Source organism: Falco biarmicus, chromosome 5 (assembly GCF_023638135.1).
Source record: "Falco biarmicus isolate bFalBia1 chromosome 5, bFalBia1.pri, whole genome shotgun sequence".
NCBI lineage: Eukaryota > Metazoa > Chordata > Aves > Falconiformes > Falconidae > Falco > Falco biarmicus.
In genome coordinates this window covers 75,526,920-75,552,855 of record NC_079292.1, presented here as the reverse complement: position 1 = coordinate 75,552,855, position 25,936 = coordinate 75,526,920, and the positions used below count along the sequence as shown (strand labels likewise).

The window sequence follows — 25,936 nt, the reverse complement described above, 5'->3', positions numbered from 1 at the left end:
GTGCTACTACTGTTAGCTCATTTCTCCTCCCATCTAATGAGATTAGGCTCCAGCTGGCTTACGAAAATCCATTTGTTGGGATATTACACTAAGGACTGCATTTGGATGGCTTAAATCACCAGTCTCTAGCTGTAGCAGGTTCCCTGCCTTAACTCAAATGATCTCAAGCAATCTTCACAGGCCCTCCAGTCTTCAGCACAATAACGAAGCCTGAATTGGGTCTTTAGTTCTTTGTTCAAAGCTCAGTTTCTTCCTGCTCCTGAAGCATCTGTGCACATTGTTATTTGTTGTGTGAAGATTCTGTACATTCAGTTCCTCTCCCTGATCACCTCTCCAAGCAAACCCCTGCCTCTTTGGTTTAAGTTACGCTTCCTCTGAGTCACTGACCAATTCTATCTTTCAGAATTAGTATTAATCATAGTAACGGCTCCTCAGCTAAAAACAAGCCACTCCATTCTCTTCTAGTTTCTGGGCTGTATCTGATGAAAAATACTGTGTGTGCACACTTTATGGCAGAGGACCTCTCTTGTCTGCCACAGAGGCCCCACACAAGCAGCTGTTGTGGACCATACCTCCAAGTAAATTGCCATTTAGGAGTGTTCCTTGTGTCCTAGCGCTTGACACGCGGCCATTTCTGAAAGCATTTGAGCTCTAGATACACCAAGCGTTACCTTGGCCTGCTTTCAGGCTAAGAGTTCTTTGACAGACAGAGCTCCAGTAGCTGTATCAGGAGATGTGCGCGAGATGAACAGTGCAAATCCAGCAAACCATGAACTGTAAAGACCCAAAGTTTCAGAGGGGAATTTATTGTATGGGAGCATATCCAATATCTTTTGTCAGCCAGTCATGAGAATAATAAAAAATAGAAGCTTTTTAAATGACAAAAAATATAGTTACATATAATACAGATTTTCATCTTGCATTGAAGCAGAGCAGTAATAAAATGCTCACTCGTGCTTTCACAGTTAGTTTGCATTGCTTTTCTAGGTTAAAGCATCAGCAACTCAAATCTTCCAGTCAGAACCCCTAGTTAGTAGTTTCATGGGGTGATCACGAAGGTGAATGTTCTCTGCATTTTGATACCCTTTACAAATAGAGCAGGCATACTTGATCCATCTCAAAACTACTCAAATTTTCAGAGGCACCAGCTATGCTTGAAACGAGGCATCCTTGCTGCAACTGAAAGATTTTTGACTCACAACATGCTTTTAGGCCCAATTCAGAAACACATCTATGGAATACTCAAGAATGTACTTAAATCCCATTTGGTTCAAAGGGCTCTGAGCTGATCCTTTGTGACCACCTCTGCTTGCTGTGCCCCTCACAAGCACTGCATGCTGGCATGAAGCACTGACCAGTATTTGATTGCATGGGTAAGTTGCTTGCAAGCCCACAAAGGATTTGAACATTCCTTAGCACTCCATTTACTTGAGACCTAAATGCATTCGCTGCATGCATACATTTATGTATATACTGCACACACTTACCCTAACCCCTCCCCACAATATTATTGCAATAATTCTTTGCTGGTACAACAGTTTATATACCAAGTTTCACTTATTTAGTTTTCTATAAACATAGAAAAAAACACCTGAAGAGAGCTAGAACAGCTTTCAATCAGTCACTATATTGGCATTGAAAGCTTTATTTTGAAAACTTTAAGCAGCAATACTGAATAAATAGACAGAATGATTGTTTTGTCATCTCCATACAGCCGATGGCCTTCATCCAAAACATTAAAATACTGTAGCAAATAGAATAAACATGCAGGTTTCAATGTCCTTTAAAAAAAAAAAAAAAAAAGAGGTGTAATATAAAAGTAACACTTTGACACTTATTTTAATACAGTACAGACCATTAGAGACTATCTTCTGGAAAAAAAAATATCTGAATACAGTTTTGTTATTTACATGGATCATTAAGGCCCAATTCACTCAAGTTAATGCACATCAGGAATTTATATGCTTCAAGATAACTCACTAAAAACTACAAGATCAATTTTTTTGATCATACTCATATGATCTCCGTTCACTAAAATAATGCAATTCTCTTCACACTAAAAACAAGGCATTATTGCCCCAAGAGGAGATTTTTATTTCACTAATGGTTCTTTTCCCCTCTTACATCACAATGAAAGCATGTTTGCATATTGCTAATGCTAGTGGTAGTTCTCTTCTTTAAGAACATCCTTCCAACTTGCTAGGGTTTAGAAAAGCAAGTAATCTCAAAGCTAACACACCATTTCCAGAAGCAAATCAGGCACTTGGGAACCTACATCCCGCTGAATGATAAAGGGAGGCAGGTTCCTAGCTGACTTTTCAGAACAGGACTTGGGTTTCTCCCTTACTCAGGCATTCAGAATATTTACCTTAGCATTAACCTACTGGCTTTTCAAATGGTCAACCCTCCCTGCCTCTTCTCCTAACAAAATAGCATCGCCAGCAAAAATAAACTGTATTCTCATGGATGAGAGAGGTAACACAGTTAATTCCGTTAGTAATAAATTACAGGAGTTCTCCATATAAATTCCCCATGCACTGGAAAATAGTGCTTGTGTATTCAACTATTTAATGCAAGCACAAACCCCTCCATTTTTATCATGCTGCCCAGTAAATAATATGGCACTTCATAAAAACAGTATGTGTAGCTTCCTTTCTGCTAATGCCCTGTAGGTAGGTTTGAAACACTTTTGAAAATGATTTTTTTTTCTACATTTGTAAAGAAAGAGTGAGGTTCTACAGTTGATCAGAAGCAAAACTCTTAATGCCATAGTGTAAGGAATTTTTATAACTGTAATACATTGTGTTCAATTCACATTTAATGCAAGGGCATGCCATTTCTTTTTGGTTTATTTACAGAGCGGATGAAAATGCTATAGAACTTTAGCCTGGGTGAAATTCGATAAGCAAGAGGAGTATGGTAGGGGCAGGGGAATTTGTCAGTGTTTCACAAATGACAGGGTTGGATACCAAAGCCTCTCCTTTGCCACAACAGTGGCTGAAGCTGTAAACGTTTTTCAGATCACCTTGACATATGCTAAAGGCCTGACACTAAGGGTCCACTCAGTGATGATGCTGCAGCCACTCCTGAGCCAGCTCCAGGCTGGCCTCTCTGTCAAACAGCTGCTGCAGTCAGCAGGTGTTAATTTTTAACATAAATGGCAAATTCCTTTCCTGATTCTATTACAAAACCACAACTCAAGCCCTCCAAAAGCCGCTCTTACCCTTCCTTTTAATCCTTTCCGTCCTCCCTCCATCTTAAAGAATAACCTGGCAGAGAAAGAGAGCAGTTTTTATGATGCAAGAGCCCAATTCAGCTCAACTGACATCTGTGGGAGATGGACCAGTCACAAAGTATGACAAAAACAGTAGCTGCGTAAGTATGCCGATCTGCCTTAAAAACACTTCATTTCAGTACAAGACTGAAATTGCATCAGGCTTTTCCTTGTGTTTCCCCCCACCCCCATGCAGCATAATTTGGGCCAGACTTTGCAAGGTGCTGAGTGCCTCAGTTGTCTAACATCAAGAGGTGCTGAAGATGCAAGATATCCACTGGAGAGGGCCATTTTACTTCTCTAAATTGAACCCAGAATGTAAGGCATATATGCTCAAGTACCTTGGACAGATAATGTCCCCAAACTGTGTCTATTTTACACTTTTTTTTAATATATATATACACATACACATTCTTTTTTTTTTAATACAAAGTTACGGGCACAGCTAACATGAGCATAGAACTGTGATAAGCTAACAGTAAGTAGTAAATCTGTGAGCACTGCAAAGATTCCTCAAGTAGGAACATCTCATTTTCCAGTTTGCTCACGGGGGGGGGGGGGGGGGGGGGGGGGGGGCGGGGGGGGGGGAACTTGATAAATTAAACAGTAAAAATTCAGAGTCCATTTGGAAAGGTCCTTTATATATTCACAGCCTTATCTGCTGCTGTTAGTCAAAATACAGCAGCATTTTTAGAATATATGATGCCGTTAATAAGTGGAAAGGGAAAAAAAATGCATTAAACACTCAAGAGTCCTTCATTATCTACTATGTTTTCTAAAACTTCCATTTGCCAGGAAGCTTTTCTTTTAAAAAAGGAAACTTAAATTAACATTTATCTGCACATCAGTAAATCAACACAAGAGGATGCTTGGAGTTAAGAATTCTTATGTATTTTCTATGGCAAAAAGCTTGGAATTTCCTACCAGTGGTAAAATCCTGACCCTTCCAAAGACATCAGGGGTGCTGACATTTTGCCACTGACTGAAGTCCAGGTATTCAATACTGCAGTGAAAGCCCAGTGACACCCTCTCATATCAAGGGGATCTCAAATGTGGGGATGATGATACGTGTGAGTTGCTGTTAGAACAGGAAATCCAAATGCAACTAGGTAAGGCCCATCCCTTCTCTAACTCATCCATGAGGCCAGCCTCCTAATGTACCCAAAGTGTCCCACTGATGCCAGTCACTTTCTCTACAAACTTGGTGTCCACTTCAGCAATCTAATTCCAAGGCCTGTAACCAACACGCTACTTGGTAGTGTCTTAACTTTCTGCATGGAAGCCGTTTTGTCTAATCCCTGCTTAACTTTGATTGCATCGAGCGATGTCAAGACGCAGTAACATTCTCTTGTCATGTTTTGTAAAAAATTACGACCAGATCTGTGAATTTCCTGTTTGTAAGCTTTATATTCTCTAAGTGACTGAGCAGCCATATATCTTTCAAAGGGGCTAGACGTCTACCATTTAACACTGGGGACCTGGAACGAAATCCTGGCCCCACACAAGTCAGTAGAAGCTCTGCTACTGACTTCATGAGACTCCGACAGGTTTCTTCACAAAACTTGAGTGAATTCTGGAAGCTGGAATATGATGCTTATTTGTTTGTGTTTTTTTCTTCTCCAACAGCAAGATTTACCGCAAAACAAGAACACTGTAATGGCTAGTGGAAAAAATAAAGTACAAAATCACACACAGTGAAAGCCTCCTGCTCTCTTTTGGTAAGATATATGAAGACAACTTCTTACATTGTTCTTTTCTCAAAAGGCATATACAATGTGGCAAAATATTTCAAATATACATTCTATATAATAAAATATCATCTAACTAGTGCATCCTCAATCATATGCTGGAAATATTTTTACCAAGCCAAGGTTTATGTTTCATAAATCTTTTGAATACTAGGTGCTTCATTCAAGGCAGATTCAACAGCAAGTAAATCCCACAAGCTCACTTTTCAAGCCTTAAAAGGTAGCAATGGATGGAACATGACATATTATGACCCACAACAGAAACTGTTACAAAGCCAGTGGTGAGAAACCATTTCAACGGTTCAGCACTCCACAGAACTCTGCATTGCAAGTTGTTTTACTTGATCAAATGGTGGATGTTTGTACACACAAATTAAAGTCACCTTGTCAGACTGACATACAGCCATACGTGATTACTCACAAGTTAAAAATAAAAATATAAAAGGTCAACATTCACACGTCCATTTGATTAAAGGGAATAAATTAAACCTCAGGTAAGTTGCATACATGGTTTCCTTCACCCTCAGTCTATTATTTATGCCTATACAAGGAACAATACTTTCCCAAACACTTCTGAAGTGGCAAAAACAAATGAAGGTTTTTGCACTCTAGCTGTGTTGACAGCAAGGTCATCCTTGCCAATTAGGAATCGAGACAGTTCCTCTGTCTCTTTAGCATCAGTGCACAGGGTATGGCTCCAAGTGGTGTGTTGGAGGAAGAAGAAAAAAAAAAAGTGTCGGCTTAACAAAAAACCCCCCCCCAACAACAACAACAAAAAAAGAAAATAAAAATCTTCTTCCATTCATCATTGGCAGAATAAAACAAAAGTGTATCTTGTCCAGGGTACCTTGCTAGGTCCTCTCCAGAAGAGGTATGTACTGTCATACATAAATGCCCTCCGGGTTAAAACCAGATGACAGGGGATTCTGTAGAATCCGAAGGTTACTGGGGAGTTGCCTCGATGAGCCAGGGCGCTTCAGTGATCCAGACTGAAATGTTGGCTCTGTGCAAGAAAAAGGGCAGTTAGAAAAGTCATCATCAAGGACGATGTCTGTAGAACACCTATTTTCTTCCTGCTTAGTGCAGTGTAGAAAAACTAATACCACATACAACAAAAAATTCAAATGCCTGACTAAGAAGTGTTGAGATCTAAGGTGCAAGCTTCTGACTCATTTCCAAACAGAAAGATACATCTACGCAATACAACTACTCCCCCCCCTGCCAAGGAATATGCATATAAATACATGCAATACAGTTATACAGTAATGTGAAGACAAAGCTTGCACCTATAGTAACTCAAAGCTTCGACTTTCTGCCCACTTAAAGCACAAAGTTCATACAAGTGCTGACATTTAAGGCCTGTTTGTCTTGACTTCTCTCCAAACCTCCCTACCCTCCCAATGCCTTTTGGTTAGAGAGTTTTCTACAAGGAAGGACAGAACCAGCTAAGAAGAATGTTGAAAGAAACAGCCCCCTTGCAAGCAGGGTAGTGGACAGAGCACACCACAGCAGAGCCTGAGCTGCAGCAAAGGAGTTTCTGCTTGTGCCACAGTTCTGACACGCAGTTGAAGCACTCCTATGTTTCTGTCCAGGAAATTCTGAATTCAGATGTGAGCATGTGCAGAATGCACTGATTTCACTAGAGGCAAAGTCAATTTGCACATGCTGTAACAGCCATCTGTGCAGGACTTCTGGATGGCTGGCAGCCCAGCTGGATTAGCTCCTATTCCCGTGTGGCTGCTGTCTGGGATTTCTTGAGATCCAGACACATTCCTTTTCTACTTTGACAACACATCCCACCAAAAGAGGAAGAACCCAGATGAACAGCAATGTCAGATGTGCAATCATGTTGCCTGCCAGCTTACATGCCTGCAGCCATGGCAGCTGCACTTGAAAGCTACTGCCCTAATGGGTTACTGATGGGACAAACATAAGCCTAGGCACAGTGGCAGAGAAGTTATCTGCATACTGCACTTTATTTATAGCGTGCTAAGCCCTTGGAATCAAAAGAAATATTTGACAATGTGCTTTCTTAATATTTTGCTAACTTCTTCACAAACAGAGCATTCACTTCGTGTATCAGTGTTAGCATTAATACAGCAGGTAAATACATTGCCATCCCCTTCTCCCGCCCACCAAAAGCATTCCGAGTGCTGCACCTCTCTCGAGCTCCACATGCGGGGCCTCCACCTCAACAGGGTCTGCTGGCAGCACCGTGACCTTTGTTCCCGTTTGCTGGATGAACTGTTGGAGATTGACCTGTCGTAGCTCCTTTGTCAGTTGCTCGAGTTCTTGTTCCCTGTCCTGCCAGGAAAGAGAAAACATCTGCTGAGCAGCAGCGAGCATAAAGCAGCATTTCAAGACTATTTGCAATTGGGCAATTAATGCTTTTCCTTTTGCAGAGAAAGCCTAAGATTTTAAAATTCAAAGGCAAATGGAAGAGTTGAAAGGTATTTTACTCTCGTAATTCAGAAAGCGAATCAACACTATTACTTATTAGGGGTTCCTACTGGTCTGTTTACATCTGCCTCACCTGAGAAAAACGTTGGCACAACAGATGTGAGCAAATAAAAGTAATAGCATGCATTCTGAAAAAATACATCAACTGAGCATCAGTCTGGCACCAAATTTTAGCTCTGCCAGAAGCAGCCAGTGCGACTTGGACAGCTCATTTAGTTTTTCTGTTCCTAAAAGGAGAATAATTCCCTTCTCCTTCTTGTTCTCTGCATTTTCTATTTACAGTATGAATTTTTATGGACACAATTCTCTCACTCTGCAAGCCTACCGTTTTGCACAATGCGGCCAAATCCTGCCTGGTTCACCACCCCTTCACGAGAACAGAAGGTGATTACTTAGGATATTCCTCAAGGGTCTGATTCTGTCACGATACGCGAAACCTATAGCTCCAACAGATTATGACAGTCTTAAGACTACAACGATTCCCCCTTCCCCCCAGATTCAGCTCCATCAGCAGACAGCTGCATGTGATGCTCCTCCATAGCCTGTTCTGGCCTCACCTCTGACCACATGGGGACAGGTGGCTACCCAGATGCCATGCAGCATGTCTGCGGGCATTTCTGTGCAGTGTTACGCAGTGTTACTGAGTATAGGTAAAATATACAAAGAGGACTTGATACTTTCTGTCAGCACAAATCCTTGAGCATCGCGTGACTGGAAACTTAGGATAGGTAAGTATGGCCAAAACTGATTACAGTTTTCATCCATTTTGCTTTACATGAACAGATTACATTTTTTCCCCCTCCTCATTTAGTAAAAACGGCTTATGCTGACATGGTTCTGGGTGCTCAGGAGTAAGGATGCAAAATCCCTTTATATATTCACAGCAGAATCACCTTACTGCAACCACAGCACTATGGAATACAGTAACTGTGAAGCCCGGGAATACAGCAAGAATCACAGCTCAAACTGCTGTATGGTGCCTCAGTCCTATCTTACATGGCACATTAAAATCCCAAGAGCCGCAACCTTTCCTTCACCTCATCCAGCTAGCAGCTGGATTTTCATTTGTATTTATTCTTTTGAGCTCTATCAAGTTCCAGGTGACATCATTAACTTCAGCACGGAATCAAGAGACTGGATTCTCTTTTGACACACCCGCCCACAAACACCTGAGATGTACAGAAAACAAAATCTTGTATACCAGCAAGTCAGACAAGAAAAGGGAGATGCTCTTCTTTTAAAAAAAAGAGCCTTGTAAGTTAACAGTTATTTTAGCTCTACATCCATCTTTCCAGGTGCTGCTTTTGGACTGTTCTTTTGAATTCATCTATTTTGGTAGCAGACAAACCTAGCAAGAATCAGAAGTTTAGCCTCAGAAGAGGTTATGACAGCACAAATTTCCCTGAAATTTAACAATATGAAGCACAGAGCTACCAAGATCTAGGACCTAAACCTCAAGATATCTAATCCCAAATCCACAGGAATTTGAAGACTAGTATTTTTAAAGGCATTCAGCCGAGAGAGAGCACTATGGTCCTGTTTAGGACCTAGCAGCACAACAATCCCCTGCTAGCCCTAAATGTGCTGCTGTTTGTGCAGGAGATATTACTTGTCTGAGATGTAAAAAAGCCCAGACCCACTAGCACAGCAGCACCTCGCTGGAGCCAGTGAGCACTCCATCTCAGCAGGACACAGTGGCTAGATGCATTGCCATGGATGCACCCATACTGCCCTCAGCTAGTTTGGCTGAAATTACCTCTGGTGTTTCTCTATCATGGACCACTGCACAGTGAAGATACGCTTCGAGTGGTTTCTCAGAGGTCAGGGAACAGTAGCAAACCAAAGCTTAACTGATGGGACAGAAACTGAGCCAGCACGTAAATAAATAAAAGGTGCTGGGCACTCAGCGCTAACCCTGCAGGCCACCCTGGCCTGAATGGCCAGGAACACATCCACCAAAACACCTGCCGGTTTACCTTGAGACAACAAACCAACTACTAGTTTTCTTTTCAGACTGAATGATCAAAATACACACAGGTGAAGTTAAAATTGTCTGCTTTAAAAAAAAATATCTGAAATGCAATTTGAAAATGAAACACTTTCTTCCTTTTACCCCAATTCACTGTGGAAACTTTCTCATGTCTTCTTTCATGGGCTCCAAATCTCCAAAATGTAAGAGAAATTGCTTACAGTCAGGTCTTTGACTTTTCTTTAGCCACGGATAAAAATTACAGTCTTACCTGTAACCGTTTGGTAGCTTGGCCCAAAGACCTTTCTACAGCTTTAATGCCATTTTCCAACCTCAGGCTCTGCTGGCCCTGAATATCAATTTCACCCTTCACCTTCTCGATCTTTTCCTTGACCTCTTCTTCATTCACTTGGGACTCCTGGACTTCCCGCTGCAACTTTTCTGCTTCAAGGCCACTTTCCATGTTGTGGATCTGAGAGACGTAGTCCTTCAGCTTGCTTTCACACTCCAGGATCCTCTGCCTCATCTCCTGCAGCTGCTCCTTCAGCTGTTTTTCATTCTCCTGTTCAATCTGCAGCTCGTTTTCCCAGAACTCTTCCTCTTCAATCTCCACTTCGTTCCTTTTGATCTTCTGCTCTAGCTTGAGAATTTCTTCTTCCAGGCTGGAGTTATACTTTTGTTCCCAGTAGCGGATCTCAGCTTCGTTGGACTCCAGCTGCTTCTCAATGCACTGAAGCTTCTCCGTCTGGAGGTGGATCAGTTTCTTCAGCTCGTCCGCAGTCGTTTTACAGTTGTTGAGCACCTTTTGCTTGAACTCGGATTCCTTGCTTTTCCCAAAGATGTCCATTAACCCTTTGGCTCCCCCGGTGAAGGTGAGGGATTTCCTTTTCGGCTCCCTCCTCTTCATGGATTTGTCGCCGGGCGGCCTCAGCTTGGCCAGGGGCGGCAAGCTCTGCCGGTACAGCGTCCTCTCCGGGATGCGAGCCACGCTGTCCGAAGTCGGCCGCTCGCTCAGGGAGGGCCCGGTGCGGCGCAGGATCAGCTGCACGTCGCTCGCGTACTGTCCCCACTTGTTCAGCGAAACGATGGGGTTCTCGTGCGGCGCCAGGTGCCGCTCCGTGTCCCGCCATTTCTCGATCAGCGTGTACCTGCCGGTGCGACCTGCAAGGCAAGCACAGCCGTCAGCGGGCGGCCGCCAGGGGGCGCTGCCCGACAGCGCGACCGCCGGGCGGGGGCGGCTCGGGCCGCGGACGCCCCCCGGCGGCCGCCCGGCGCCGCGCTCACGGGGGCGCGCCCGCTCACGGGAGCTGCGGCAGCGCCCCGCTCCGCCGGCTCCTCCGCCCGCATCGTCCCGCGTTAGAGTAAGCGCTCCTTCGCTCCCCGAGCCGAGCACTAACTGGCGCATGTCAGCTGCAAGTGACCTCAGGAGAACCCGCTCCAGGCGCCGCAGTCACGGAGCAAGCGGGTACGGTGCGCGCACAAGGGGAACCGCCGCACAGCTGCGGGGCTCCCTCGGACTGGCAGCCGCCGACATTAGAGCCAGTGACCCAGCCATGCCGGGGTCCAGCAAAGAAACACTCCAAAGGCACATCTCTAGAGGAAGAAAACGGGAGCAGGAAGAGTTCAACACCTTTCATGCAGCCAAACAAAATACCCAAACCTGCAGGCAGCGTGTTCGCTTTTAGCCTGTATCGCCCACCGGCCGGAGCGGCGATGGCTGGTGCCGCCCCAGCACCCCAGCCCGCGCCCCCCGGGGGGTTGGGGGGGCCGGGAGGGACAGCCGGGGGCTCGGGCCCCGGTAACAGGCTGCGCCAGACCCTCCCGGCGTGGAACACGGACGAGAGCAGCAGCGGCAGCTCCCGAGCTGGGAAGCAGCAGCCCGGGCCCCCCGCACAGCCCCCTCCCGGGGAACAGCAGCTCACACGCAGCCTTCAGGAATCCCCCCCGACTCCTTTCGTAACTGCTGTGATGCTGCTTTCCGCCTCCTGCACTGACAGCAGCTGTACAACGCATGCACCACCGTTTGCTTCTAGGCTAGGAGCAGGTACAGCTCATGTTTATGGCTTCATTTGTGCTGCTACCAGAATTAAATTCACTTCAGCTGTCTTTTTCCTCTGACGACCTTTATGGGATGCTTTGAATGCTACAAAAATACAGCATTTGAGGTTTTCCACTATTTTTATTTTTTCCAAGCACTCTTACTAGTCTGAGATAATGTTCTCCACATGCAGAAGAGATTTTTCCCTTATCATGAAAAGTGACTTCACTTAAAAGCCACAACATTGTTTACAAAAAGATGTGAGAGATCAATTGCTTTTAAAGCATGATCTTGACGAATTTCTGAATTGCCATTAACCTTAAAAACATCATTAGCTATTTTAATGGATTACATACATTTAATTCCATGATAGATCTTCAAATGAGGATTTATGGCATCGCATAAATGCCTAGATAAAACACTTGTCATATACACAACTAGGGAGTGGAAGAGTTGGAATAAATGTAGTTATCAGTGGTAATCCATCTGATGAATTTTCTTTCCTTGCACCACTCACCCAACCACTGCACTTTTTCCCCAAATAACAAAAACAGTCCAATCTCAGGCTGGAGATCTGCCTCCGGCCAGTCTAACCACAACACTTGCACAGCCTCTCCATTTCAAATTTGTAGGAGACAAACTCCACTGTGGTGATTAGCATACTATGTAGCCTCCTAAAATCTGATATTGTCTGACCAGCCTTATAAAGAACTCCCGATATTCCTACTGTGTTGGAAACAGTTCCTCTGATCTCACTTTCTCATAGTTAGCTGACAATGCAAAGAACAACTACCACAACATCAGCTGCACAGGCACCGCCTAGAGAACAGGCTACTTTGGCTTGTCGGACATACTAGAGGTAGTTAGCTGGCCAAATAAGAGACCAAAATGTCCACGTTCACTTTCAAGTTACAAGTGAGAACTGAAAGATTTGATTGATAGAAGTCAGCAAAACAAGGCAAGCAGCATGGGAACAGCAATCCAACACCCCAAATGCCTTATAAATGACTTGAGTTAAGCAAGGGGGAGGGGGGGGGAGAAGAAAAAAAAAGAAAGAAAGAAAAAAAAATATCTATCAGCATACCAACATGCTTGGGCAACACTCAGAAATGGATTTAAAGTTTATTGCTATAAAGTACTTAAAAACCAAGTTTACTACACCAAGGTACAAAGTCCAAAATGTTCATTGATCCATGAAGACTTACAGTTTGTAGTAGGCATCAGTGTTAAAGGAAAAATAAACCTAGTACCGCTTGCCATAGCATACTAACAATAAAATCCCAGAGAAGAAAAATTAAGTAAAAGCATACCACAGAACCCAAGACAAAGCTTGTACTTTACCACTTTATATTTTGTTAATCTTAAGCTTTCAGCTTGTAATCATGCTAATGCTCCTAATGTGCTTGTTGTGTCAGAAACAGCCAAGTTCAAAGAGGTTTTGAAATTGTGAACAAGAGTAGGTACCACTAGGGGAGTGATAAGCATGCATTTCTATTCACTTTGCTATTAAATACACTTCTTAGAAGAAATGTAACAAGAAGGGGAAAAAAAAAAAAAAAAAAGAGGGAGAGGAATAAAGCTAACAATCTCAACCAAAAGCGAATTAAAGAATTAAGCAAAGCACTTGCCAAGAACTATTTCCATCTTAGCTTAGGGTTCCAAATCTACACGCAGTCCTAAATAATGAATTTGGCACTCAAGATCCACATAAAAGAAAGTGTTTTGTAGAAGTAATACTTAAGACAGTTCAACTGCCACACCTGGAGTTCAGTATTTGCCTAAAACAAAGCTATCCTCATCCAAGATCATTACCTAGGTTTAGTGTGTTCAGCCTAGGTATGACGCAGATTAACAATACCTGGACAACCACAACTGTGATGTTCGCTTGCATTTGCAGGGATTACTTAACAAATGAAGGGTTGATTCAAAACTAATGACAGAATATTTCAGAAGACAGGCATCCTTATAACAAACTGCTGGTTTTGATGTGCTGCCATTGACAAGGAGAAAGCGGGTTGCTTGGGTTGTTGACAAAGAACAGTTCAACACCTGCATGCTGCTGCTTGTCTTGTATGTTGTCCATAAGGTTTCTGAAATAGAGATTGTTTGTCCTTACACAGCACCTGGCAGAACTCAGTCCTACCTCATTCATCCAAATATTACCATTTCAAAAATTAGTTACTATCGTATTCACATAACGCACCCCGTATCAGCGACGTATGGCATTCATTAAACCACAGCGTCTCTCCCAGCCGCACACTGAACGCACTGCATCTCATGCAGATTTATGACGTGTTTCCAGGTAAAGTCAGATGAGCAGATTTAAGGAGCTGCCAAAGCCCAGCTTTAGTTACAGTACTGATGTTCACAATGGGTGTGTGCCCTGTCAGTGGATGTTTTACAACTTCTGAAACCAAACTTTTCTTAAAGAACATGTATGACTAGAACATATTAGACCAGGGTGGGATCTCATGTTTGTTTGGGGGTTTTGTTCCTTTTTGGTTGTTCAGGTTTTATTGTTTCTTAAAATACTTCTACCAAAGACCTGTACTACTGAGAACAGTAAAGAAAACAACCCAGGCTGACCCAAATGAGCACCGGTAGTGCTGTGTTCTACGGTTCCCTCTTCAGAAAACAAATTCAGGGCTGGAGAAAGCACAAAGCCTCTACCCCACCATTCACTAGCCAGCTACTTCTCATTAATATTCTGTGCTGACCCATTGACCCACTGATATAATGGTCCCCCACATGGACCATATAATAATACCATCTGAAAACAATCAAAGTTTTGTATATGTGTTGCACGACAATGCATGACAAGCTATAACAGAAGCAGGTATATATTTGCACACATAGAGCACGCTGCATCTGCACAAAGAGCCAGTGTCAAAGGCTAACAGGTCAAGTTTACAGCTACAGCTATCTAAGCATACGAAGTTATCACCGGTTCTATTAATATAGGAACATCTCCAAACCAATCTTTTATTTTAAAAGTAAGAAAGAAATCAAGAAAGGAAATATATGGACCCCACAACACTGATGTTCTTCTGATAGCCTGCAACTAGCTGTTACTAGTGGTTTGAATCCAGCTCTAATGCCGCTGGTTATCACTTGATCAATGAGACACTGAAGATCTAACTGCAGCCAGTATCCCTGATCAGCCACTGCTCTGCTGTACAGCCACACAGCAAGCTCTGGACCCGAGCGCCCATGTCATGTGCCCAACCACTGTAGTCTTAGTTCAGGATTAAAGTAATTTGGTAATTTAAACACAGGTTCCATTACAACGAACAGTGATTAAACTAATGAAATATAGGAACAAGGTAATTGAACATTTTTTTTCAGACTCTCAAGAGGCAGGCTTTTAAATTACACTCCATGAAGGCAGTAGGACCCATATAACTATTATTCACTTTAAGCTTCTCTACATGCTTTAATAGTTGTACCTGATACAGTAGACAATGAGCAACTATTTCTGCTGCCAAAAGTGAAAATGAAATTCCAAAGGAAAGTAGCAGTATTTCTCATGCAACGCTTTTGGCAGGACTGTAACCTGAGTTCATCAATACTGTTTCTCAGGACAGAAATGATTCATTCCTTTTCTTCCTCCCTGAAATGTTTTGCACTTTTGGGACAGGTACTGCTTTTTTATTTTTATATGCAGGTAGCATAATACACCATGTAAAAAGGTATCTGTGCCTTATCTTTCCAGTCAGGCTAAAAAAGTATATTTCAAACACCAAGTAAGATCCATCTTTTCATTAAGCGTCTCCCATGCTTCACAGACAGGACCTACAGCAGTGAGTCAGTGCAAGCAGGTGAGTCACTGCCCTGGTCTCACACAGTTTCTGGGAGACTGTGATGAGCAGTCTTAATCATGGGGTACCTGTCCTTCCCAAGGGAAGGGGCTAGGGTGTGCAAGAGCAGGCCTTTGTCACTAGAGGTCATCCAGTCTTGCTCCCAGTTTCTCCTTCTCCAGGACCACCAGGATGTACTTGGTGCCAGGGGAGCTGCCTGGCAGGCATCCTCCTAGCTCCCATTTTTCCCAGGGATCCCATCACCTCTGCTGCTGCACAGCAGCTGTGCCAAAGACCTGCCCTGCAAGGTGGCACTCTGGACACCGGAGTCTCCAAAAAAAAAAAAAAAAAAAAATTGCATGCAAGACACAAGTTTGAAGACACCCAAACTAAAACGAAGTTGTACTAGTCTCACTCTTGAGCTGAATCCGAATGAGCACCCCAAACTCACAACAGTGCATAGTAAGTATATACATACTGTCACCTGTCTGCGAGCAGCTTTCCATGGAGGTAAAGCCAGGTATGTCAACCCAGACTGCCCAGAGCTCTGGGGCACTGACCAGTGCACCCCCTCCCTGGCATGGATACAGCTTCCTAACGCACTTGGTTTCCCAGAGGCAGCCACCCAGCCCTAGGCTAAAGGATGCTGTCCTCCTTAACACAGCGATATAAAGAAAAAAATAATGTACATGGGTGAAATCTTGAAAGAACTCTTAACAAGTGGAATATGTGGGAGAAAATGGTCTGCCTTACCAAAGGGGCAACAGCATTAACTCCTAATCTTTAACAGCACAGACAGAAAAATAATTGCTGGCAATTTGAATAAATGCAGTACGATTTGAACTAGGTATCTTTGAAATATGAAGCTGACATTTCATTTGTTATGTAATACTTATCATCCATAGAAATTAAAAAAAAATACCACTCCAGCTACCTGAGAACTCACTAAATACCCAAGAAAGATTTTAAAAGCCTTCAAAATATAGGTTAGAGTTTGAGTTAACTCAGATTTCTTAACTCATGCTATATTTCGCACGCACATGTATGCACACACCGTAGAAAATGATGAGAATCAGAACAGGAGCCCAGTCCTAGGAAAACATATATACATATAAGCCCACAGAGATATACAGGCTCAAGTCTAATGGCAGGGAAGGTCTGCTTAGCTCACTAGGTACAGCTGTGCTCAATGTCTTTATGAGGACTGAAGTCTTAGCCTATTACTATTATCCTTCCACTCAAAAAAGGGTATACAAGAGTTTATCAGTCTGACAAAGCAAAGCACTTAAAGTCACTTCGTACTTTCAACTGCCTTTTGTCTAAGCACCCCAAGGTACCACGCTTAGTTTAGACCCATTTCCTAAATTGGTAGAACAATGCAGAGGAGCAGTTTGGCCAAGGTCAAACAGAAGATGTGGCAAAACAGATCAAGCAGCCCAGGTCTCTGCTGCACATGCTACCGCTACACCAGACGTACCACATCATTAAAGGTGGCATCAAATCATCCCCACCCAACCACCGTGCCTCTCTGGAAGGTTAATGTCACTAGATTTCTAAACAAAAAAGTTTATGCAATCACATAATGGGATCACCACTGCATGCAACTTTCTTGTACTAATTATTACCCCCCAATGCTGCTATTGGAAGCAGCAGAGAATGAAATTCGGGGTCAAAAATAACACAGCTTTTAAGGGATTCTTAGCAGTAAACTACAAGATTGGTTCAATGTCTAAAAACCTTAGTTTGTACACAACAAGAATTGGCCCGTTTTACTACTCCTCTTCAGACTCGGCACTGTGACTCAGTTCAATCTCAGACTGTTTTCTCTCCCCCTCAGTGTCTGACAGCCAGCTCTGGCACTTGCTTTTGCAGAAAGTATTTAGAGGAAGGGATGAACATAAGAAGAGACATCAATGAAGTGGCATGATTTTTCCAGATTCAACTCTGGCTGAGCCTTACAATGCTGTAACACGTCTGAAACAAAATGAACAAATTAGTGCTTTATTTTCACAAATACACCCCATTTATCTTTGAGGAAAAATACTTAACTGCAATAAAAAAAACCCGACAGCTGCATTTGTTTAATTTTAAAAAGAGACAGCTGTACTTCTTGTTTGGTGAAGTGTTGTTCTCATTCTCCTGATATGCTACAGCCAGAAAACCAAAGTCCACAGCACTATTTAAAGCAAGTCTGCCATTTTAATTATTTGCCACAGAAGATTATGGGGAGGGCAGACAAAAATGCCCTTTGAGTCAGAAATTTAAGCTTCACATCTCTGGACTGAAGTATTCTCTTTCTAGGAAGCACACATCATCCTGAGTACAGAGGTCACACTCTAGTCTACAGAGGGAAAAGAAATCACAACAAATGCAGTAAAAATCCTCACAGGGGCTGGACCTGGGAGATGACACTTCTGAAGGAACAGGGCAAGTATATTTGTGACTGCATTATTCATCCCTATTTTCCTTTGGAAGATTTTTATTTTTTAGATTTGAATGAAAAAAAAACCCCACAGTAAAAGCCAATTAAAAAAAAAAAATACTCTGTAGTTAAACTACATTTCCCTGAACTATCAGCTAACACAATTACCTTGCTTTCTTTTAGGATACCATCTGTTTTTCCCCTCAGTATTACAATGGTTTTTTGAGAGATGCCACTACACTCACACACTTGACTATTAAGTCCATATATTACTCTGCCAGAGTATATGCCAGACCTCTGACCAGATTTACCAACTAGTTGAAAAATATCGGCAGTTTTTTCTTTTTTACTTGTTTTTCAGTTGCCCAAATTAAGAAGGAGAATCAAAACGCGCAAAGCAATGTTTATATGAAGGCATTCTGGCATGATTTTCACAGAATGCACAGAAAAGCTAGTGTAAGCAGAAAACCAGGCAGAATTTGCTGCCAAACATGTATTTTCAAAATAGACAATGATGGATGTGATAAAATTAGCTCATCTCTCCTGGAAAAAAAATTTAAAACAAGACTCATGACTCCATTTTAACTGTGCACTGTGGTATATTTCTGCATTTTAGTTAGGGCTTCATTTCTCATGATAAAACGATCACTTCTCTTATTTGTATTATTAGGCAAAATCTTCCTCTTTGTAATTTGCAACGTCCTTGAGTTAAGCAAAATAATAAAGCAGTCCTGGATAAAACTCACAAGAGGTAATATCAAGTGTTCTTACAGATCCCAGTGGGAGGTGATTTTACTTTCTAGAAACTTCTAAGTGGATAGTTTATGTCCATCTTTAACAGAATTCCAGTGACCATTCCTCCAGCTAAGGCATTTCTAACTCCTAAGTTAGAGACACGATCAATTACAGCATCCAAAATTATATCCAATTGCTATTATTCTCTCTCACATTCATTAAATTATATACATATATTTTTAAAATAAGCTTTGGTGGGGTGATCAAAGGACAAAACTCTCCCTTACTTTTTGTTTTAAAGAATAAGGTTTATTTGAGATTTAATTCAAACCCTTTAACTTCAAGCCAAATAGAAATTAAAAAAAAAAACCTATTTGTACAGAAACTTTGAATAGAATAATTTTCTATTCCACAGTGATCAACAGATGGGCAACAGGGTAAGAAGATCATAACGAAAGCAGAGGTAATGCAAATGTTATCCATCAAGAGGACAGCCCCAAAGGAAGAGAGACAAGCAAGCCTGTCCACTGAAAGAGTAATAGTGATAGATACCAATTTGTAAGGAATAGGTCAAGGAGCATTAGCCAGGCGAGTTAAATGACAGAACTCCACTTCCAAAGGATTAGAGTACACTTTGGGTAGGAGACAGAACCTCCTGAAAAGGGGCATAGCCCAGCATGACTTGCTATTTTTGTTTGGATAAAATGGCCCTAGAACATAAGTTCCTGCCTTTGCATTTAAAAGAAAGAGAGAAGAAAAAACCGAAGAGAGAATACTTTCACATCCTGAAGAGAGCTATTACTGAATTTCCATCACATGACAGGAGAGTTGGAAAGTACATAGATGAAAACCTTTTTGTTGCTCTTATCACAGCAGGAGATCAGGAGGCACAGCCCTGCATTTGATAAAGTGACAGCAAAAGAAGTTTCTTGAAATACAAGAAATTCCATTCAAATGTAAGGAAAAAACATTTTTACTGCAAGGGTGACTGAACACTGGGAAGAGGTGGTCCAGAGAGGTGGTAGAGTCTCCTTACTCGGCCATATTCAAAACCTGACTGCACATGGTCCTGAGCAAGGTGCTCTAGCTGACTCTCAGCAGCAGAGTTGGACCAGATGATGTTGTTCAGAGGTGCCCTCCAACCACAGCCCATTCTATAATTTTGATTTTCCTATTTTTGAAATACATCGTAAAGCTTTACTTTTCATATCTCTGGAATAGAGGCAGCTTCAGTCTGTCCATGAGAAGCTTCTTGAACTATGGATGTCTTAACTGAACTGTCTTTGGCTTGTGCATTCTTTAGTGGATATGGCTGTAAAGCAAGTTAATTTGCAGATATTCCAGACACTGCATTTCAACACAAATAATACACTTATTGCAGTTCATATTGCAGGCTCAAAAAAGACTATTGTGTTGTCTGTGTGTATGTGCATGTTCTATTTTTTAAGTCACGGACCTAGCAATAAACTGTAAGGCACGATAAAACAAAAGGAGCATCTCAAACTTTGCAACAGACAGACAAAATAATATTAAGTCCTGCTAAACTATGCAGTCTGGCTCCTTCAGCATTCACAAAGTGGAAAATAAGATCAGAGCCAACCAAGGAGGAAGCCAACTAAGACTGGCTATTTTCCATCACCAAATGTCAGGTGAGAGCTAGAGGGATAAATTTGAATAGATTCCCATTCAAATTCAAGTGACAATTATTTCTGGTAAGCTGGTACCTATAGCCAAATCAAAGGAGCAGACATATGGTTGCTTTTCTGATGAACAGCCTGACAGCAGGGTTGGGAAAGCCCTAGCTGCCAAAGACACACAAGCCTAAGTTATACGGTGTTTAATGTTGTCCTTGCTGCTTCAGTGAGAAACTGGACCGCATTTACTGTAGATGTTTTCTAGAGAGAATATTTGCCTCAGGAAGGAGTTTCCAAAGGATTATCTTAATTTGGCTCTGGTTGTAACTGAAATTTAACTCTGCATGGAATCAGAGCTGCATGCCTCAGATGAACTGGTGACGTGTTACAAAAAAGGAAGTCTGCTGAGTTGACAAAAACTGGGTGCATTTCCAAGGCTGATGGAGTCTTTTCAGAGTTCAGGCTAATAACTGAGGATACAGAAAAAACACAGAGAAATTACGCAGGCGAACGAACATTAAATTATTGTTTTGAATTGGGAGTCTGACATTTTTTGTTTTGTGATAGGAAACAGGATGAAAGAGATTGAAAGCAAAGAACAGAAGTCTATCACAACCACTTTATTTTTTTAAATACGTAACACTCCTTAATCATTACTGGGAAATAATCATGCTAGCATAATCGTGCCTTAAAAAACCCTACAGGCAGAAAATGACATATGAAAGCAAGGAATTAATAAAATCAATTAGCATTAAAAGCTGCAACTAAAATAGTAAAAGCACACTTAACAGTTAACCATCAAATACAAAATTTTAGAGACATACTGACTTTCCACAATTTCTAAATCAAACTTTAAAAGGTATTTGATGCATATAAATGTACACGCTCTAGCATTGTGTTCAATTCTCTTAAGATATAAAAGTGCCAGTCTTCTACTCCATCAGATGAAAGTACAGTCTTGCAAAATTGTTGGAATCCTAAAAAATGCAAAAGCTAGCCCTTAAATTATAAATTTAATTTTAGGTAAGACATAAGTTTTAATGCCTAAATTTAAGGAGTGAGTAAAGCCAATTATAAAATTTTAGCGAAGAATAAGATTCAGCACAGGAAGCACTGAAGGGATGAAGTTAATCCTTAAGGCTTATTCAGGATGCTCTCAGTCACCGAGAAAGATCTGACAAGACTGAATGAATGCTTTTTCTTGTAGTGGAGCCTGAACGGTTGTTAGGTTTTTTTCCCAACCTGTTCTGCAAATAGCTAACACCGAACAGACTTCGTTACCCTTTCACCAGTACCAAGTTATGTGGCGTGCAGAAGTAAGAGGAGAACTTGAAGGTTGTTTCCTTGATCTACTCTATTCCCAGTATAGCTAGGGATACTTACTGTGTGTATAATTTCAAGGAATTTCATTAGCTTGTGAAAGCCAACCAATTGCTTTGCACTGCTTTTGTATTTCTTTGGTACTGAAAACATTGACAACAACAGTATATTATTATTATTATTATTTAGAGAATACATTTGTACTCAATAAAAGTTTATAAATTTCAACGTGTTTCTTTTTTTCCTTTTTAATCTCTCTCTGACAGGGTAAAAATCAAAGGCTACAAGTTTACACTGCAAGGTTATCCCACTGTGTATTGTACATTCATGGTCTACTGATACTCAGTGAAACCCCACCTTCCCCCAGTTTAGCTTCATAAAAAAAAAGCTTCATCCCAGTTCCCAGACATCCAGCTGACAGCTACTTACCAATAGCCTGAGCAAGGGCTATGACAACTTCCTGGCATGTTGTGACTTCGGTGACCCCACACACAATTCTCTGGACTCCGTCCACCCATACTTTGAGCTCCATGGTTCACCAAATCATCCAAGAGCCATGAATGCAAATCAGTCAAGTCATACTTGCAGCGACACCAGAGCTAATGCAGCAGGCTTCTCAGCAGCTGGAAGAGAGGAAAATCCTGGTGTTTATAGTGAGGCATCACCAAGCAAATTTACCTTAACATCTATTGGGTAGAAGAGGCAACACAGCTTCCTTTAAAAACAACAGGAATCAAACATCCCACGCTTTAGCAACGTCTACCCATTCTGTACACATATCAGAAGTTCCACCACAGTTTGTTTCCTAAAAATACTAAAAATTGTTACAAAAAGAGCACCAAGAGAAATAGCACCGAACAACTCTGGAGTAACTCATAACTGTTTCTCGTAACAAGTGCTCCTCTTCCTTTATATAGTGCCGGGATGTCTCAAGGGACGGGTTATAGATGCTTTCAGTGTTTGTTCAGTAATTTCTAGCAGGTGGTGATATAGCAAAAGAAGGGGGAAACATTTTTAATTACAGCCATCCATGAGTCCAACCTTGCTCTCATACAGAAGCAGCTGAAGGTTCCTAGACCCAACAAACTTGTATATTTAGATCAATGCTGGGAAACCCAGAAAGGAAGGCAGGCAGACAGATTGCTTTCTCTTTCTCCAAAAGAAGATGCATCAGGGAAAGTGTTATAGAGCTGGTTTAACCCTTGCCAACACTGTGCTGGTTCTGTAAGGAAACAGACTTTGGTTGATGTGTTATTCTGGGTTTTTCCATAGGGACTGCAATGATACTAAACAAAAAAGCAAGCCACATCATCTAGTCTAGTAAGTTCTCTGTTTTGAGCATGGTTCTACTGCCTTTGCTGAAATAACACCAAAATCATACTAGCTCCTGATTTAATTTTAGAAAAGAAAATTCCTTAGGTTTGTAAGTGAAAGAAAATGGTCAGAGGGTTGCTTTTGTCTGAAACAAAGAAGTTGCATGAGTCCAAAATTCTCTTTCCGCCCTCCAATGCAAGAACAACTTTGAAGCATAGAAATGAAGTTAGAAATCTAGGGAGCTGGATTAGGACTAGCATAATTAGGAGCTAGATTAGCAATCAGCCATTTGCTCTCTGCTGTCTTGTTACCAATAGTCAAGCTGCTCAAGGTTTACGTTATGTTAACTTCTAGATCAATTACTGATCTGAACTTTAGTGGTCCTGCTATGAGCTCAGCTTTTCCAGGGGCTGCTTTTCTTCTGCAGAAACAGATCCACTGGCATCATGGCTCACAAAAGTAAATTTCTAGCTAGAAATGCTGAGATGCTGAATTTCAAAAATTTCAAAAGTAAAAGCTCCAAGAGTTGTCATCTTAAAAATGTAAAACCTCCCCCCAAAACTGAAACAAAAACCAAACTACCAATGATTGCTCTAAAAACAAAACCAAAACGCCACTAAAAATTACCAAAAAAAAAAGGCCTAATGAGATAGCTGAGTTATTTAAACACATAGAGGAAAAATAAACCATGATAATATGATAAAAGGAGCACACGTATTCAGGTAATCCAATATGGATAAAGTGATAAAACTAAAGACAGTATTTTTGAAGAATTAAGTACCAGGAAAATGGATAACATGGGAGCAGAGTAAAAGAAATCTGAGAGTTATTTAGGGATCAGTGAAGACAAACTGGGTAGGGTTACACAAGAAATGTGGAATCTGATGATGCTGATGGATTTAACAGAACTGCACATGGAGGCAGAAATGGTGCAGGAAAAACTATGCTAACAGTTCATGTTTACAGTCTAACAAGAGCCACTTTCTCCTGGCGAGGTGCACATCTCCTTTTGCATCAGAAAGAAAGCACAGCCCTCAAGCTAGAGCAAAAAGATGATTTCCCTTTTACAACCAAACACTTTATGCAGCAGCTGACAAATATCGACACGTGATCCAGAAGACACACTGATCTTTACCTGACAAGCTGTGACAGCAGCAGCATACCTCAAAGCCTGGGGGTGTCACACTCCATCGACAGGGTGAGCTTTCGTGGAGAAGCACTGAGCAAGTCTGCTGTAAAGTCAGTCTAGCACACACACCCCAAAATCCCTGTCCAAACGTATCTGTTCGGAAAACAAAGGAAACACAAATGAGTCCAAAGTATAAGCAAAACCAGATGTCAAATATGCTTGCAAAATTAATCAAAAAAAAGAAAAAGGCGATAGTTTTTAAGAATACCAGTATATACAGAAATGGAGTATTTTGAGGCATGAGTAAGCACCTGAAAACCCAAAGAGGTCAAAGACTTTTAACAAACATTTTCCCACATAGTTACATACTTCAAAGGAAGCTACTATCCACACAAGTACTAAGTGCACAAATACAGAAACACTTCAGTCCAGTTAACACTGTCTTAATGTACCAATAAACTAAGCAGAAGCCGCCTGTTAGGAGCCTGTAATGTAACAGTGACTGACAGAACGCCTCCTAACAGGCCACATCAGTGACCTCTGCTGTTTATTCCTGGGCCAGTTGTCTTCACAGATAAACAGACCTCACATTCCAAGCCCAGCCGTGAAGAACTTCATTAATTAACTTACTATGTTGCTGAGAGTTGAACAGTTCAGACTTACGGGCACAAAACAAGCCATCTCCCCATGTGACAACGTGCGCATCAGCAAAGCATTCGACAGCTCTAATTGTTTTTCTGTCTCTCAACATCCAAAGTATTATCTCGATTTAGCAAGCCAGCAAGTGCATTTTTTCCCTCCAGTCAGCACACAAAGTACAGTCTTGTGTTCAGTGCAGATCAGTTTTGGTCATCTGTTTTCCTACTGTCCATCTTTTTTTAAAAAAAAAACCCAAAACCACAAACCCAAAAACTACTAAAGAGAGGCATCATTTAATAACAAAATATTTGCTGACACTTCTAATTTTGAAAATAACATTCACTGAAGCAGCAAATGATTTGAACAAAGTGTCTTTGAAACCATCCAAGCTCAGGGGAAATATTCTCATTCATTTCTTCCAGGGCAAATAGTTTTAATAGACTAAATAGCGATAGCAAACCAATAAAAGCAGCTTGCGGTACGTGCTGCCATCGGACCCACGTGCAGGCCTGAATTCAAGGACTGTGTGCCCCACAGGCACTAGTGGGATTCTTTCAGGTTCCTGCCACTAAAAACAGAATATACACAGACATCAGAAATGTGCCGAAATCAGTGTCCCATTATAGTTTCTAAGCAATGCTAATCTTCAGTAAGTTTTAAAAAAATAAATCTAGGATTTGATTTGGTTTCCAGGAGTGCAGTAGAAGTTTACAGAGAGGTCTGAAAACCAGAAAACCTTCTGGCCAGATGACTGTTCCTGCTTCCCACTTGTAACTATATAACACCTTTTTATTAGCATTTAGTTTTCCTTCATACGTACTTAGTTCTTTATTTGCTGACAGTTAACTCATGTACCATCAATAGCTTCTTTGCCTTTCCACCGAGGGCCATTCTGACAGCCCCAAACACACTCCTCACCTTGAAGTTTGTGTCCAGAATGCACATCGCGCTTTTGCAACATGGAAGGCAAAATAACCCTCACCCCCAATACCGTACACATTTCTCTCTGAAGCCAATCAAAGGGGGTGGGGGGGGGGGGGGGGGGGGAGAAGCTCACTTAAGGTTTCACAGTCCTGTAAATTCAAACCCAGTTCATCTCATGCATAACTTTTTACTTTAGCAATGATGGGGACAGGAACACAAAGCTAATGTACTGAGCACAGGCACACAAGCCAAAGCATGCCTCTGATCACAGCTTTCCCCCCGCATCACCCCGCTTTTACCGTGATCAGCTCCATAGGGACAGGTATTTCTGAGTGGAACCGGGCACCTGCAGTCTGACACACACCCCCCTCTCCCACCTGCTTTTTACTCCCCACTAACCTTGCCGAAAGCCTCCACCATTACATCATTCGCCATGCATTAAACAATTTTTCCCTGAATTTTCTTTTTATGCTAACTGGCTGATGATATCTTACTCTTTGAGATATTTGTTCAGTTTATAAGTGTAGAAAAAT

The 25,936-nt window shown here is 41.7% G+C and overlaps 1 protein-coding gene across 2 annotated transcripts in view; it reads right to left on the bottom strand.

Annotated features, from left to right (window-relative positions):
• Positions 1–790: 790 nt before the first annotated feature.
• The window catches only part of RASSF8 (Ras association domain family member 8), an 89,559-nt gene continuing 64,413 nt past the window's right edge, over positions 791–25,936 (bottom strand). For both annotated transcript variants that reach the window (XM_056340777.1, XM_056340776.1), the window contains 5 exons: positions 23,847–23,993; positions 21,827–22,020; positions 9,723–10,612; positions 7,182–7,326; positions 791–6,025 (listed from right to left, as the gene is read on the bottom strand). In XM_056340777.1, coding sequence (XP_056196752.1) covers positions 5,904–6,025; positions 7,182–7,326; positions 9,723–10,612; positions 21,827–21,929 — 1,260 coding nt within the window. In that variant the 5' untranslated portion in view covers positions 21,930–22,020; positions 23,847–23,993 and the 3' untranslated portion in view covers positions 791–5,903. The remainder of the gene's footprint in view (positions 6,026–7,181; positions 7,327–9,722; positions 10,613–21,826; positions 22,021–23,846; positions 23,994–25,936) is intronic.